Source organism: Megalops cyprinoides, chromosome 20 (assembly GCF_013368585.1).
Source record: "Megalops cyprinoides isolate fMegCyp1 chromosome 20, fMegCyp1.pri, whole genome shotgun sequence".
NCBI lineage: Eukaryota > Metazoa > Chordata > Actinopteri > Elopiformes > Megalopidae > Megalops > Megalops cyprinoides.
This window is the reverse complement of record NC_050602.1, coordinates 16,282,691-16,298,779: the sequence shown is the minus strand read 5'-3', so window position 1 is coordinate 16,298,779 and position 16,089 is coordinate 16,282,691. Positions and strand designations below refer to the sequence as shown.

The window sequence follows — 16,089 nt, the reverse complement described above, 5'->3', positions numbered from 1 at the left end:
GATTGAAGATAGAGGAGGGTATTGTAGTCTTTTTCGAAAAGAGGAAGAGGGAAGGCGGAGGAGGTGGGGCTTTTGAGAATCGTTGGAGGTTGCATCCTGATTTGACAGCTCGGGAAACTGCAGGGAATCTACGCAGCAGTACGGCGAGACCGAAAGCGAGACGCAGTTTTGAAGGGACGAAGGTACGCCGCGGTGGCAACGCCAAACCACGGTGACCGGGCGCTGTTGAAGAAGGAACGGGGGAGCTGACATTCGGTTCCCCCTCTATGTCGTGTGAGGTATCGGGGGGCCCGTCAGTCATGGAGATCACAGAGGCAGAGGCCGGGGAACGCAGGTAACTAGAGCCTGTTCATGTGTTTACGCTGTAACGCTGTAAGCTGTTTATGTTGATAGCCGGTCTGTTAGTGGGTTTACTGCTAACTAACAGCTTTCTAGCTAATAATGCCGTTTGTGTGTGTTTCAAAGAAGCATTAGTGTGTAGACAGCTAGCCAACCAGCTCGCTATTTCACGGAATGTAGCTAGATCATGGTGGGGGGTCAGCCCATTAGCTCGGTTAGCTTGCTAGCTAGCGAACAGACTGGCTAGCTAATCTATATTCAGTCTGTAAGGTGTTTAAGTAAATGACTAGCACACGTTACAATACACATATGCTTGCTAGACAGGTTAGCTAAAAAGACATTTATATGTGGTTGGGTAGGTATCAGTTTCAAGTCTGAGTGATCGCTGAAAGTAGCTAGAATAGTTAACGTTAGCTATGATAGCTGGCCTGTTATTTGCCCTGTTTGTGGACCTATGTATCTTCATAGCTAATTACTCAGGTGGTCTGCTTTTTGTGACTCATTTCACTGATCCGTTTACTTCCTGTAAGTCATGAAACCAACTACTAGCTACGGGGGCGACTGTGTCCGCTTCTCGCTATCAATGCTTTATCACCCGCTAGCAAGACCTGTGGGTGTGCCCAATTTAGCACAACAGAACATCTTTGCGTGTGAGTTCGTTGTTTGCTTCGCCTTCGTGGATGCCTAGCAGTCGCCTAGCTTCGTGGATTCCTTAGCACTTGCTCAGTTTGCCAGAATAATCCCGTTAGCTAGCAAGCGACAGTGTGTTGCAGTGTCATTGAAGGTAGCTACCACTGACTAGTAATACACACCTAATAACGTCATTACGTATCCATTCGTTTCATGTAACAAGTGGGTTGCAGGTGTTGCAGGGTTTAGCCATAACCCGAGGATTAACGTTATTAAATTACTTAAAAATACACACATCTAGGGTATAGCTGATTGTTTGAAAAGACTTGCATAAGGGATAATATTCATGTGATGTATTTTTAAATTGAACTAAACGCTTGTAGTGAAATACGTGCTACTTTCTGTGAAACCGCCTTGTTCTTTTATGTGGCCATATCCACGTGCGTTAGAATTTCACATTGGTTTATATAATCCCTCAATACAGGCATTCAGTTTGGTACATTAGGGAGACATGTGGACACTTCATCATCTGGATGCACTGTGTAGGCCTACCTGCTATATAGCAAACAAGCAGATTGGAAGAGTGTTTTTTTTTTTTTTTTTTTTTTAAAGTTGGCTGAACTGGATCTGATCAGCACTCCCAAAGGATATGGATATGGATTCATATTATAGCACCCACACACACCCTTGAACATGAAAATGGACCAACAGTAGTATTGATTCAAGATTCAAGATCTCTACTTCAGCACTGCATGCATTATCATAAAGACAGGTTTACTTGTGTGTGTGTGTGTGTGTGTGTGTATGTGTGTGTGTGTGTGTGTGCGCGCACGCAGGGCTCGCTCAGGGCCCTCATGTTTTTCCAAAACTTTATTTTTGTGCTGACTCCTTTCAGTTAAGCTTGGTAGCGTTACTGATGCTGGCTTGCTCAGCAGCAGGTGTGCTGTGGGCTGCGTTCTTGCCATCAGCATTGGTGTTAAAATCTGAATACATAAGCATAATGTCTGCCATGGCAGATCACGCTAATCAAGCAATTATAGTAATATGGAGCCTCTGCTTTTCCTTGGGGAAGTTCTCATCCTTGGACTGCAGACAAACACCAGGCAGTCATGTCTGTCTGCACAGAAGCCAGAAGAAGTGTGATGGCAAGTGTTATGGCTTTGCTTGCATGTAATGCAATGACAGAGTAATCATTCTGTACTGGGTTGGCCATCTTTGCCTCCAGGCCATACTGCCCTGGTTTCAGCTCTGCAGTAGAAAGGGGTATATGTAGGATGTCCCTGGGCCTCTTTTTTCAGTTGCTTAGTGAGCACATCCATTTGTTCATGTCAGGCCCTGCACACCTCCCATGTCAGTGAGATGCTTTTATCTCTCTCCCCTCTCACTGTGTGCCCCTGCTGGCCCTCTCTGTCCACCAGGCACTGTGCACACTGCTGCTAGAGGAGGAATGTGTTTGTCTGTGTGTTTATCTGAGTTTCCACCCCGTGTTTAGCCCTCTGGTACTTTTGAGTGTGATTTGATTTGAACACTCAGGGAACTCGTGACAAAGGATAGAGCAGATCTTTTAGCACACTGAAAGAGGCTGCTGATGTCATGAATGTAACATTGTTAATGCATTGAAAGTACTTTTTCAGCAGAAAAACACAAATATCTGTACTGCACACCAACCACTTGCCGTAGTTTAAAATTTTTGTCTCTCCTTCATGATTCCTCTACAACATTGGCCTGCTTCTTTTCTGGGAGAAAATATTTGCTTCACTTAAACGGATAGGCTCCCATATTACTGCTTAAATTAGTGCCTTAAATGGCTTGTTCATTACCCTTTGGTCCCTGCTGTGTTGTCCTGGATCCTAGATAAGGATTCCTCTCACGTGTCCAATGTAGGCGTGTGTACGTGTGTGTTCTAGGACAGTATGCATGCTATTTCGGGGTTGTCTGCTGTCTCGAGCCAACGAGGAAAACCTTGGAATTATTTTGTATGGTAAAAGATGGTATGACTATCGTCACTTCTTCACAGTGCTTGACAGTCTAAGATGTTTTGGCGTGTTTTTTTGGGGGGATGGAGAGGAATGAGCTTTAAGACTGAATGTTTTCCACTCCTACTGTCCCATTGGTGATGTCATGCCCTGTCACTGACTCTGCCTGTAATCGGCCCTGTGCCCCTCCCACTCCCCCTCCCTCCTCTTTCCTAGGCGGGAGCACTGGAAGCTGTTGTCCAATCTGAAGACCACGGTTGAGGGGCTGCTGTCCACCAACAATCCCAACGTGTGGTCCCGCTACGGGGGCCTCCAGCGCCTCCACAAAGACATGAACAACATCCTGAGCCACGGCCTGAAGCACGAGCAGGTACAGCGGGCACCAGGGGGGGTGTGGCTGGGGCAAGGCGGTTTCAGCCATGGGTGCTAATGTAGATTATTCTCATATTAGTGCCCAGCGTGTGATGAGACAGAGTAAATGACCTTTAATGTTGCCGTATGTGAAAGTGACCCTGTAGTTTTGCAGTTTGCAGTGCTGATCGGTAGTGTAGCAGTGCATGTCTGTGACCTCATGTTTTTCAGTGCATGTTGCAGTGACCTGCAGTTTGTCAGTCTGAGTTTGCAACATGCAGCATCACAGCATCCAACAGTGCCCTGTGGTCTTACAGTTTGTTACTGACCTGTTCTGCTGCAGTGTGTAACAGTTAGCTGCAGTACTGCAGTGAATGACAGTAAACTGCGGTGTTGCAGTGAGTGACAGGTAGCTGTCATGTTGCAGTATGTAACACTTGGGTGTAGTGTTGCAATATGTAACAGTTAGCTGTAGTACTGCAGTGAATGACAGTTAGCTGCAGTGTTGCAGTAAGGGATGGTTAGCTGCAGTGTTGCAGTATGTGACAGTTAGCTGTAGGGCTGCAGTGAGGGATGGTTAACTGCAGTGTTGCAGTATGTGACAGCTGTAGATTTGCAGGGTGTGGCAGTGCTGTACTATTGGACTGTGTAATACAGATTGCTTCCTGTTGCAGGTGTTTTGTAAACAGAAGGACTACTGGCCCTTTGTGTGGTGTGTGCGCTACATCAGCCCCCAGCTGGCGCCCCATGTGGAACAGGTACAGTATGAATGACTAGTGTCTGATTAGCTCATAGCTTTACGAGTGCTAAAACGGTATTCAGCAAACGTGTTTGAACGTGTTCGTGTGTGTTCTGATCGCTTCTCCTAACCTGAGCATGTGTGTGTTCTGATTACAGTTCAACAAGCTGGAGCCAGTGGTCTGCGGTGGGGCCCAGACTGTGGGCGAGGGGTACAAGGCTGAGCGCTGGCTGCTGCACAGTCTGCAGGTCCACTGTCTGTCCATCCAGCTCAGGCCCCTGCTGAGACAGCAGGCGCATGTGCAAAAATACTACAATGGTAAGGCTTTCTGCTTAGACTTAGGGATGCATATAAAAGTCTGTGTTGTTCGTAGAACTCACAAATGCAAAGCAATCATCCACATAATTCAAAGTGAGAATTTACCTGTTTTATGACCCATCTGTGCATTAGCCCCCTGTTTGAGCCACCAAAGTGAGCCGCATGTTGGAAAGGCATTAGCATGTTAGATGTTCCTCCCTTTTACTGGCTTTAAAACTGATGTGCAGAGCAGCATGCTGCTCTTGGTTCAGTCTCAGCTGTCAGTTCCTCACAATGTCCTAAATGTCCTTGCCTTGTGTGGCGGTGTGTGTTGACCCCCTCCTCTCTGTTCCTCAGATGAGGCGTTTGTTCTCAGCGAACCCCATGTGACGGCCATGTTCCAGTGCCTGGAGGCTGTGGAGCAAAACAACCCGAGGCTGCTGGCCCTTGTGGACACGGTCAAGGTCTGCCTTCCTGCCAGTCTCACTGCCCCACGCTGCTTCTGTCTCACTTTCTGTCTCGCAGTCTTTCACTGCCGCTCTCTGTCTGCTGCTGCAGTCGCTATATTTCTCTGTCCCCCTCTTTATTTCTGTGTGTCTGTCTTCCCCACTGTCTCGCTGTGTCTCTCTCTCTGCGTCGTTCTTATCTGTTGGTCAGCCAGTTTTACTATCATGATCATCTCTCTTTGTCTGTCTGTCCTGCTTATCTGTCAGTCTCCCTGAGCGTCCCCTGGTTTCACTTTAACCATCAGCGATCGCGTTCTTGTTCTTTGTCTAAGTCTGCGTTGTCAAGCAGTAATACTAGCATGACATCACTCTGTGACTCTTACTCCGCAGCTGTCCCACCTGAAGGAGCATCCTTTGGGCCTGCTGAAGAGCCAGAGCCTGTGTGTGCTTCCGGGGGCAGGGTGCGGCGGGATGGGCCAGCACATCACCCTGCCCCGTCGGCTCACCACCTCCCAGACCTCCCTCAGGGAGCGCCACGCAGGTACTGTGTGACGGAGTGCCGTCGCTACGGTTGAGTATGCGCTCTGACTGCCATACCAACGAGCCTGGCTCTTTGGCGTCGCGGTCAAAGTCGCAGGGTTGGTACCCCGTAGACCCGGGTTCGAGGCCGGGTGGGGTGACTGCTCTCGCCCTTCGCTACATACTGTCACATAGAGAGCACGGAGCGTTTCATTCTGAACATACCATGCAGCACCGTACTACAGAGGGATGGGAAAAGTGGAAGCTGGGAAGCATTGTTTTCTGTGGGAGAGCAAAGAAGTGTATGAGGGAAGCGATACCGTGTCTGCACTGAACCGACTTGGAAATACTGCTCAGCAGTCTGTCAACCGTGCCGGTTTCCAACGAACGGCATTCTTACATGGAAAGTGGAAGTAAGGACAGTATTAGTTCTGGCAGATTGTAGCAAGAGGCATATTCTCAATGTCACCCAGACACTTACACATAAATGTTAAAATCTGCCAGGGTAGCCTTTTATAGTGCACTGACTCTATGTATGATGGGCTCCTTGATGCTGTTGTCTCTTAGTCAGCCTGATGTACAGTTGGAAGTGTACTTCACCCACAACTCACCTCCCACACTAGGCAGTGATATTTGCTATGTGTCATTTCCCAGTCTGCCGTCTGTCACCGTTATTGGCGGATGCTTTATAGTTCTGTGGAGAGGTTCTCTTGGTGGGGGCGGTATGTGAAAGACTCTCCCACTGGTGCCTCTCTGTCACCACCTACAGCATAACTGCTCAGCGCTGCTGCCAGTATTCAACACAGGGCCTTAAATTAATTGACTTACAATGCGAATGACTGTGTCCAAACATGTGTGGATATAAATAACTGCTATTAAGAGGGGACTGGTGGTTTGGCGGGGGAGGGGGGGGGGGGTGTTGTAAGAGGTATCGCAACTTTTTTTTTTGGATTGTACTATCTTTTGATGTTATCTTTCAGTAAATGTGAAAACAGTGTCCTGATGTTGATATGAATGCTGATTCTGTAAACATTTACATCTATTCATTTGGCAGACACTTTTATTCAAGTAAACCAGCCCTGACTGACTGTGTCCTCCTGATCATCCTGTACCTCTCAGGCAGCTCCCTTGGAGCCCCCTGGGTGTGTGGAGCCAGTGAACAGGGTTCGGCAGACTCCAATGGCTCCACGGGGGTCCGCCAGAACCAGCTGTCAGAGCCGTCATCCCTGGTGCAGGGGAACGGGGTGGACTCGGGCGACGGCGATTTCGACGACGGGCCCGAGTACCTGGCCATCGGGAACCTGGGGCAGAGGCGCCGCCGCGACTCGTGCAACTCCACGGGCAGCGAGCCGAAGGATGGGCCCGTGGCCAGGCAGGTCTCTCTGGCTCCGCCCACGCCCCGCCGCTCTTCTTTCTCTGAGGGCCAGGGTGGGTCCGGCCGGGGCTGCAGGGGCCACACCCGGTCGTTGTCTGACACGGGCATCGCACAGAAGCACAGCCAAGGTGAGGAGGAGGAGGGGGGTGTGTGCGGGTGTGTGTATGTGTATGCATGTATGTGTGTGTGTGTGTGTGTACGTACGTGTACGTACGTGTGCGTGTGCGTGTATACGCTTGTATCTGAAGAGCGTGTATGCTGCTGCAAAAGGTTCTTTGTTATACTCTCTGCCAATGTTCTCTCTCTAACCCTCTCTCACGCTAACCCTCTTTTCTGTCCCTGTAATCTGTTATTTCTCTCTCTCTCTCTCTCCCCCTCTCTCTCGCGTGAAGGAGCGAGACACAGGAACATCACCGTTATAATAGAGGATCCTGTCGCAGGTCGGCAGTGCCCTGGCGCCCTGCACTTTCCCTCCTCTCTCCATCCCCCTCAGCGCCTTGCATGACTCTTCACCCAGCAGCTCGCATCCCTCCTTCCTGTTAATAATTTAATTTTGCCACTGTATTGTTATCATGTACTGGTGTAATACTGTGGTTATGATTTATTTTTCCATTTTAAGTTTATTTGGCTGTGTGGTCTGGGTGGGGTTTTGGGGTAGAAGAATGTTAAGTGTTAGAGACCAGGGGTTGGTCATAAAGAGAAGGTTGACCTGTTAGCCCAGACCACAGGACCAGCAAAGTTGTCATTTCTTTCAGATCCATGACTGTGTTCATTTGTGACTGAGTTTTTTTCCCCTTGACATATTCCTCATCCATTAAAGGATCGATCGCATCTTGTTATGTACACCCATCAATTGCGCAATTCCATGAACATGATTGCCAAATGGTTTACACACTATTCTTTTAACATGAATGTAATTCAGATAAAACGTTTTTCCTATTTGTGCTTTGGGATAATTGATGTGAACATGGACAGAATTCACTTACAATGACTTCAAATCTTGTGTGTGTCAGAGTCCGTCGGTGACACGTATAGAGCGAAGGATTGTGGGGCTTTCTCCCCCCTGAGCAGTGACACCAGCACCACCAGCTCGCTGTACATGGAGTCGGGTGAGTACACAGAACCAGCCCACCAAAGTCATAGCACTCTTCTCATTGGATGATAGATTAAATTGGGGCAGTACTGCTGTACCCTTGGACAAGGTGCTTAACCCACATTTGCTTTAGTTAATATCCAGTTGTATGGATGTAATGGATAATATTTGAAAATGTAACCTATGTAAGTCGCTGGATAAGAGCGTCTGCTAAATGCCTGTAATGTAATGTTTATGTGTGTGTGTGTGTGTGTGTGTGTGTGTGTGTGTGTGTGCGTATATGCGTGGTTCCAGATGGTTGCCGGAGCAGCGTGTCTGACGGCATGTTCCGCCGGCCCTCGGAGGGTCAGAGCCTCATCAGCTACCTCTCGGAGCAGGACTTTGGCAGCTGTGCGGATCTGGAGAAGGTGAGAGTGAGCCCTGATCACCTTGCAGACAGACTCAGCGCAGTAGCCCAGCGCACCTAACTGGGCTGGATCCACATTCACTGCCTTTTGCTGGCGTGAGAAACGGTGACACCCGAGGCCTTCCTCACGCGTTGTGTGTCTCCGCCGCTTGCCCCTGCAGGAGAACGCGCACTTCAGCATCTCGGAGTCGCTGATCGCCGCCATCGAGCTGATGAAGTGCAACATGCGCCGGCGGGAGGAGGAGGAGGACGAGGACAGCGACTGCGAGATCCAGCAGCTGAAGCAGAAGATTCGTCTGCGCAGACAGCAGATCCGCAGCAGCCGGCTGCAGCCCGGAGCCCCGTCGCAGCGTGGTGAGAGCGCCCCCCCCCCCCCCCCCCCCCGTGCGATGTGTCTGACCTCTGTCTGCTCTCTGTCTGCTCTTGTTTTCCCCCACTTATTCCCCAATGTGGGGAAGCAGTGTAGCATAGTGGTTAAGGAGCAGGACTCGTGTCTGAAAAGTTGCTGGTTTGATTCCCCACTGGGGCACTGCTGCTGTACCCTTGGGCAAGGTACTTAATCTACAGTTGCCTCAGTAAATATCCAGCTGTGTAAATGCATAATATTGTCAGAAAAAACTGTTACCTAGGTAAGTCGCTATGGATAAGAGCGTCTGCTAAATTGCAATAATGTAATGTAACGTAATGTATCTCTCACCTCCCTTTGGGATTGCGTAAGAAGTCTGTTTCTTGTCTCTTGTGATTTTGCAGCTTTCCATTCCACAGACAGTGGTGGGTCCGGGCGAAGCTCCCAGAATTCCCTGCACCTGTCGGACTCAGGCTCAGCGGAAGAGGTGGAGGAGTGCGAGCTGAAAGGTATTGAGACAGCGGGGTACAGAGCACCGCACTGTCGATGGTTTCCCTGTTCTACATGTAAAAAAATGTCCTCCATTCAGCTGCTGTTTGCATCTTTATGTGCCAATCCATGATTGAACAAAAGCATGTTGTGATGTTTATACCATCGCATGTAACCTTTGTAAAACCATTCTGTGAGCCTTTGAAATGTCTTAAATGTAACCATTAATGTGTTCATGCCCACTTCAGGTCTGAGAAGTAAGGATAGATACAGGCATTAGTCGTCAATGGACGGTGGTCGTATTGTCCTCTATATGAAGGTGCTAGATGCCAGTTGCTGATGGTAGACTAAGATGAGATGGGAAGAAGGCAGACAGGTGTGGGGTTCTAGTGTGTGTAGTGAGTGGTAGTTGGAGATCTGAGGGGCTACAGTACGCTGTGGATCGCTCTTTGGAGGCAGAAGTGAAACTGACATTCCTGTTTCATTAGAGTCTAGTCCAGGTGCAGACTATATACAGATGACAGCCCTACTTTCTTATCTGTATCAGGTTTGAAGTCTTCAGTAACTGGTGGCATCTTTGCAAATGCCTGCTTGTTGTAAAACATGCCAGGACTCAGACTCCCCATGACTGTAACTGAAATAGGCATTTTCTGGAAGAGCTGTGAACACAGGGACTGGTGTGGGTGTGGGTGTATGCGTTTGTCAATGAGCGTGCTGCGGCTGCCAGCCAGCGAGATGCCACACTCTCCGGCTCTCTGTCCAACTGTTCAGCTAACGTGCTGTTAAAGTGTCTGTTCTTGCCCAGTAAGGATGTGTGTGGGGGCGGTTTGAGTGTGTCCTCAGTGACGTCTTTGTCTCTCAGATGACAGTGAGGGGGGGTCCCTGATGGTGATGTCTCGGAACGGACTGTCTCTGTCACTCGCCTCCCTTTTCTCAGGTATCTAAGGAAAGGGACGGTTGGGAGGGTGGTGTGTGTGGGGTTTTCTGACGGGGGCTTATGTGCTAAGACTTATGTATGCTCTTAGAGGCTGTGTGTTAAGCTTGAACTAGTGTGTATGCGAAAGAGCTTGCTAGAGTGGGTGTATGAGAGCTTGTGTATGTGCGCGCATAACTTTCTCAGTAGAGCAGTACCGGCAGTGGAGTGTTCATTTGAGTCTAATTCACACATTCACGTGATCATTTTTTGTCTTTCTTAATTTTGCATCAGCCTCTGCTTTGTGTTGTGCCATTGTTTATGATTCCCTAAGAAACAGTCCTGTATTTTTCTTGGTTCCATACCCCTTGTCACAAAGTAGTGTCATTGTGCTAGTGGAGGTCAGTCTTGTTTTGTCTGAGTGTTACTCCATGCTTTAGTACTTACACCTTAGAAAAATCCATATTAAGAGCCTCAACTGTGGTACTCACCACTTTACATGCTATCCGCTTCTCTTGCTCTCCTCCACTTTCTCTCCTGCCTTTCCTCCCGTATTTCCGTCCCCCTGCAGATGCAGATATCAAACGCAGTGTCACGTGCTCCAGCAGCACCCGGTCGTTCCTGAGCTCAGAGTCAATGTGAGTTTTTCTGGCCATTTTACTGCTGAAACAGCCTTTGGTTTGAATGCACGAGCGTTAAACCCTTCAGTTGGTATTGCCTTAATGCCACCATGCCTGCACCATAGATTTTACATTATTACAGTAAGTCAGGTGAAGTGCATGTTCGGCAGCAGCGTGAGAGTCTGTGTGTCCTCTCCCCATGTGACGGAGGTTCCCCTTGTCTCGTACAGCTCCCACTCTTTCCTGCAGTCGAACTCGGCCGAGTCAGTGGCCATGGGGCTGCTGAGGCAGTTTGAGGGCATGCAGCTACCTGCTGCCTCAGAGCTCGACTGGCTGGTCCCGGAGCACGACGCACCTCAGAAGGTAGGAGGTGCTCTCACAAAATAAAGTCTGGCTATGTCAGTTCTCTTTTATGTGCAAAACAAACACTTGTCATTAATTGTCTCTGTAGTGTCACGTGGTGTTTAGACCAATGAATGGGGAGTTTGCACCATGTTCACTCATTCAAATATTGTTACCTTGTTTTATTTTGTATTGTATTGATAGTGTTATTTTATTGTTATCAAAATTGTTACAATGCCTTTGACTATAAACTGAGCATTTATTGTTGTCTGTTAAATTTTACTGAATTACATGTGATGCTAACGTGTGTTTTTCCTCTTTTGCCCCCAAGCTTCTGCCCATCCCAGATTCTCTGCCCATCTCCCCTGACGACGGTGAGCACGCGGACATCTATAAGCTGCGGATTCGGGTGCGAGGGAACCTGGAGTGGGCACCGCCACGGCCTCAGATCATCTTCAACATCCACCCCGCACCTAAGTGAGTCATGGGAGGAGGGGAGAAAAAGTAACCAGCCAGTCTGAAATCTCTCTGAGTCCACTCCTTATGTTCCTTAGACTGACTCAGTCTACCCCCTGCTCCCTTGTTGGCCTGCTATCCTCGCCAAGAGTGCGCCACCTGCCATATTGAGTTATGTCCCAATACCACAGGAGGCAAATACAAGCAATGCTTATTGTGCCCTTAACTGCCCCCCATTGAGTGAGTTTGCAACTGTGCTGTTTTCACAGTTAGGGAGTGAACTTGGTGCACATAACTTTTTGCGTTGTAGACATATCTGTGGTCAGTGGCTTAAATATTAATAGAAACACAAGTGAAAAACACAACAAGCACTTTCTTTGCAAAACTGAATTTGTTTTTATCAAATAAGATACTATATAAAATTTCCACAGATATTATTTCTACTTAACAAATATGTAGCTAACAAAAGAATGTGTTTACAATAGAATTAAACTGGTTGTTCTTATTACTTGGTCACAGACAATGATCAGTTTTTGTATTGTCCTTTTTGTAAGCCCATACAACGATGCTCCACGATCTATTCTACTCAGTACACAAATACCAGAGCACCCCAATGTGTTACTGTGTATCTCCACTTTTTTTTTTTTGCATTTTTATAAATATTGGAAATTGCACTAGTATGTATTCTGATGATTCAGGGAAGTCGTCTACAGCTGCCATTGATCATTTGATTCTAATTGACCTCTCTCCACTTTTTTTTTTTTGTAGGAGGAAGGTGATAGTGGCCAAGCAGAATTATCGGTGTGCTGGCTGTGGGATCCGGATTGACCCAGGTGAGAGATGCAGACGCTGATGTGTGTAGTGACAGCCAGATAGCTACAGCAGGAGAGGGTGAATGCCACTATTCATTATAGTGGCACATTCCTGACCCTTCGTTTAGCTATATTACATTACATTGCATTATTGGCATTTAGCAGACGCTCTTATCCAGAGTGACTTACATACCTTACTATTTTTTACTGGATATTTACTGAGGCAGTTCTGGGATTTAGTACCTTGCCCAAGGGTACAACAGCAGTGCTGCAGTGGGTGATAGAACGGCAACATTTTGGTTACGAGTCCTGCTCCTTACCACTGTGCTACACTGCCACCCCTATGTCCAACTCGCCACCCGTGTGTTTCCCCGTGTACAGACTACATAAAGAGACTGCGGTACTGCGAGTACCTCGGCCGCTACTTCTGCCAGTGCTGCCATGAGAACGCCCAGGCCGTGGTGCCCGGCCGCGTACTGAGGAAGTGGGACTTCGGCAAGTACCCGGTCAGCAACTTCGCCAGAGACCTGCTGGGCAAGATCGCCGGAGACCCCCTCTTCAACCTCAATGACATCAACAGCGGCCTCTACAGGAAGGTCAAGGCGCTGGAGACTGTGCGGGTAAGACTGGGGACATCAAAACATTACACACAGATCCAAATCTAGGTAAACCACTTGGTGTGTTACCGTTTTGTCATTTATGACGCGTGGTGATACTTCACATAAAAGCAGTATTCATGTTTGTGGTGCTTATGAAGCATTCAGGAAGAACTTATGTAGGCCTACAAGTGTCATACAAACTTGTACTGTATAGAAGCATGCAAATATTGACTAATGTTTATGGGAAGGTTAACGCTCTTGTTCATTGGTAACTGGTACCTCCTCTCTGTGTTTCAGGTCCTGAGGGTGCAGTTATTCCATATGAAAAATCTGTTCAAGACTTGCCGCCTAGCTAATGAGTAAGGTCCTTTCAAATGACTTTTCACTGATTGTTTGGTATTGTAGTACTGCCCACTTTGATTCTTTCTCTGATTTGCTTGCAGGGTGCTGGATCAGTTTGACAGCGTCCCAGGTCACCTGACTGAGGACTTGCACCTCTTCTCCCTGAACGACCTTGGTGCGGTACGGCGTGGCGAACTGGCCCCCCGGCTACGAGAGCTGCTACGCTCTGGTTCTGTGCATGTTGACAGCTGCATGGTGAGGAGTCACACGTGTGAAAAAGACATGGAGGGGTCTAACATTTGGGGCCTAACGCTTGCTAGGCAACGTGAGGAGAGCTAGCACCCTCCATATTCACATTTGCCTCTAATATGTCTTTGACAGCTCTGCCAGGCAAAGGGATTTGTGTGCGAGTTCTGTGGAAATGACAAAGACATCATCTTCCCCTTCGAGCTGAACAAGTGCCAGCGTTGTGAAGGTGAGCGCCCTCTAACTAGCTGGAGGAGTGAGTGGCACGCATGCATGCCCCTCCTCCAACCCCCTTCTAGGGAGATGAGGCGTTCCCTCAGATGGCAGACTAGCTGCCTTATCACAAGCCTTTGCACCCAAACCTAATGATGTGTTCAGCATATATCACTACATCCTGAAAAATGTGATGTAACTTCGTCCACAAATACAGCTAGTTCAGATGCCATATAGCTAGGGTGGTTGAATGCAGATGTGAAGATGAAAGGCAGAGAAGATGGCACGTAGGATTTTTGGGTGGATGTTATAAAGGCCATAGACATGCTCCAGTGTTGTCAAGCTCATTCTCTCTGTCCCTTTCAGACTGTAAGGCGTGCTATCATCGAACCTGCTTCAAAGGAGGGAAGGAGTGTCCGCGCTGCCAGAGGCTGGCGGAGAGGAGAGAGAGGCTGGCCCGGAAGAACATGGAGGAGCAGGAGGACGAGGGGGAGGATGAAGGAGGAGGGAGCACATAGGGAAGGAGAGAGGGAGAGAAGGGAGGGTCTGCACTATACGACAGTGATTGTAGTAACTGAAACCCTCCTAGCCTACAGCCCTGTCCGTTTCTCTCCAACACTGGACACCTGAAAGTCTACCCACTTGCTCTAAAGCGTGCTTTAGGAATTTGATGGCTTCAAGGGCTTAAGGTGCTTGTGGTAGAAATATTACTTGCTGTCATAAGGAATAGCTGCTTGCTTTCAGTATGCCAAATTTCAGAAGATAAATATTTAAATAAATTTAGATACATCTATTTAGATCTATATTTGTGTTTGTGAATGCTTTACTGATCTGGTGCAGTGTGAGTTATTTTATGCTATTATGTCTCCAGCTTGGCACCATTTAATTGGTATACTGGTCTGGACACATTACTCATAAGCAGGATGTAAAAAATGTGGCTAATTAAAAAAAACTGAGACAATTGGTTCTCCTTTTAAGATGCTTACGTGATGTAATATTGCTACCTCAAGCCCCACGCAAGCCCTTTTTTAGCCTGCTAATGAGTCTCTCATTCTTCCAGCCTGGCACTTTTTGGAGTTTAGAGGAGTGGGAAGAGGGAGGAGAGGCTATATTGAACCATGTGTCAGGATCACCCAAGACAAAACGGTGACCGTACGAGTTTGGCCAAGATATGCAGGCCGGCAGAGAGAGAGAGTGTGTGTGCGTGTGAGAGAAGGACAGAGTGCGTGTGTGTAAGAGAGAAAGAAATATAATTATAGAGACTTTGGGAGATTCTCTGCCTGTTTTGCCTTTGAGTCTGCTGGAGAGTGTTGGCGGTGGAATGTTTTGCACAAGCCTACGTGTGCACTTTTGTTTCTGTTTGTTTCTCTATTTTTGTCAGAAAAAGTTATGTTGCTTATTTATTTTCATTGCACAGGTTTGTTAAAGCTCCATGAGTTAGGGAGGGTAGCATGGTCCATGCGCTCTCATGCAGAGGGTCGTTCTGTTGGTGACTGTTGATGCATTTTGTTTTGTTGATGTTGGGAAACGTTATCAGTGTTTGCTACTGGTCCCGATAGGGACTGAGCGTTCGTCAAACCGTCTGAGGTTCTTTTGCCTTTCATTATAACTTCGTCTAATCCCATTACTTAAAATGTCATTCCCACCATGTGTTCTAGTGGACACTTTTGTAAATGGAATTTTGCCCTTTTAACTGACAGTGTCTGGCTGCTGTGTGTATGATTTTTTTATACGTCAGAAGCCCCTGAGAGACAGTTGATTCACATAATGACCGCAAATGAAAGAAAACCAAGAGTAGGTCTGGACAAGATTTTCATTGATGAGACTGTCTTTTTCCAAATCGTTACCTTTAAAGCACAAATGTTACTGTCACTGTTAGCCTTTTTAATAGAGTGTGTGCTGGATAGGACCACATCACTGATTCCAGTGCAGTGCAGTTGGATTGATTGTTTTTAATGTTCCTAAGGGGGTTTTGATTGTGAAATGGAGAGAGAGTTGGTGTGGTGTGTAGGGTGCCATTGAAGCAGTATGGTATTTTGGTGTGAGTGTGTGTGTGTGTGTGTGTGTGTGTGCGTGTGTGTGTGAGTGTGTGTGTGTGTGTGTGTGTGTGTGTGTGTGTGCGTGTGTGTGTGCGTGTGTGTGTGTGTGTGTGTGTGTGTGTGTGTGTGTGTGTGTGTGTGTGTGTGTGTGCATGAGACAGAGAGAGGGAGAGACTCCCATTAGAAAACTGAATTCATGCTGAAACGTCCTTTTCACCCTTTAACCCTTCCTGAGCTGACCCTTTGCTCTTGCTCTCTGAGCACTGGTTGTTCAGACTTGAGTATAGCTAATAGACAGAAAACTGAACCTGCAGACCAGACCACTGAGACGGGATGGAGGTGGGCAAACCAAATCTGTATGACCCTTAAGGGTGGGGTTCACACTTTGCTATTGCTGCTTATGAAACACTGTATTTAGTATTTAAAACCAGTGGCTGTCAGTTCTCCTGTCTGCCCTGCTGAGTTTCCCCTAACCTTGTGTATTCACATTGTCCTCACTGA

General features: G+C 47.7%; 1 protein-coding gene across 3 annotated transcripts; it reads left to right on the top strand.

The window, feature by feature from the left end:
* The first annotated feature begins 94 nt into the window (after nt 1-94).
* On the top strand, nt 95-15,609 carry LOC118795697 (run domain Beclin-1-interacting and cysteine-rich domain-containing protein-like). 3 transcript variants are annotated; one of them, XM_036554378.1, is made up of 22 exons: nt 95-334; nt 3,162-3,315; nt 3,971-4,054; nt 4,194-4,353; nt 4,690-4,796; nt 5,169-5,319; nt 6,417-6,800; nt 7,065-7,112; nt 7,686-7,781; nt 8,060-8,172; nt 8,333-8,525; nt 8,922-9,026; nt 9,869-9,943; nt 10,491-10,557; nt 10,770-10,902; nt 11,213-11,358; nt 12,106-12,170; nt 12,531-12,769; nt 13,046-13,107; nt 13,192-13,345; nt 13,472-13,565; nt 13,916-15,609. In XM_036554378.1, the coding sequence occupies exons 1-22, from the start codon at nt 267-269 to the stop codon at nt 14,065-14,067; spliced, it is 2,850 nt and encodes a 949-aa protein (XP_036410271.1). In that variant the 5' UTR covers nt 95-266; the 3' UTR covers nt 14,068-15,609. The 3 variants fall into 3 exon arrangements, with proteins under 3 accessions (XP_036410271.1, XP_036410272.1, XP_036410273.1); XM_036554379.1 differs by lacking the exon at nt 7,065-7,112; XM_036554380.1 differs by lacking the exon at nt 9,869-9,943.
* Nucleotides 15,610-16,089: the final 480 nt, after the last annotated feature.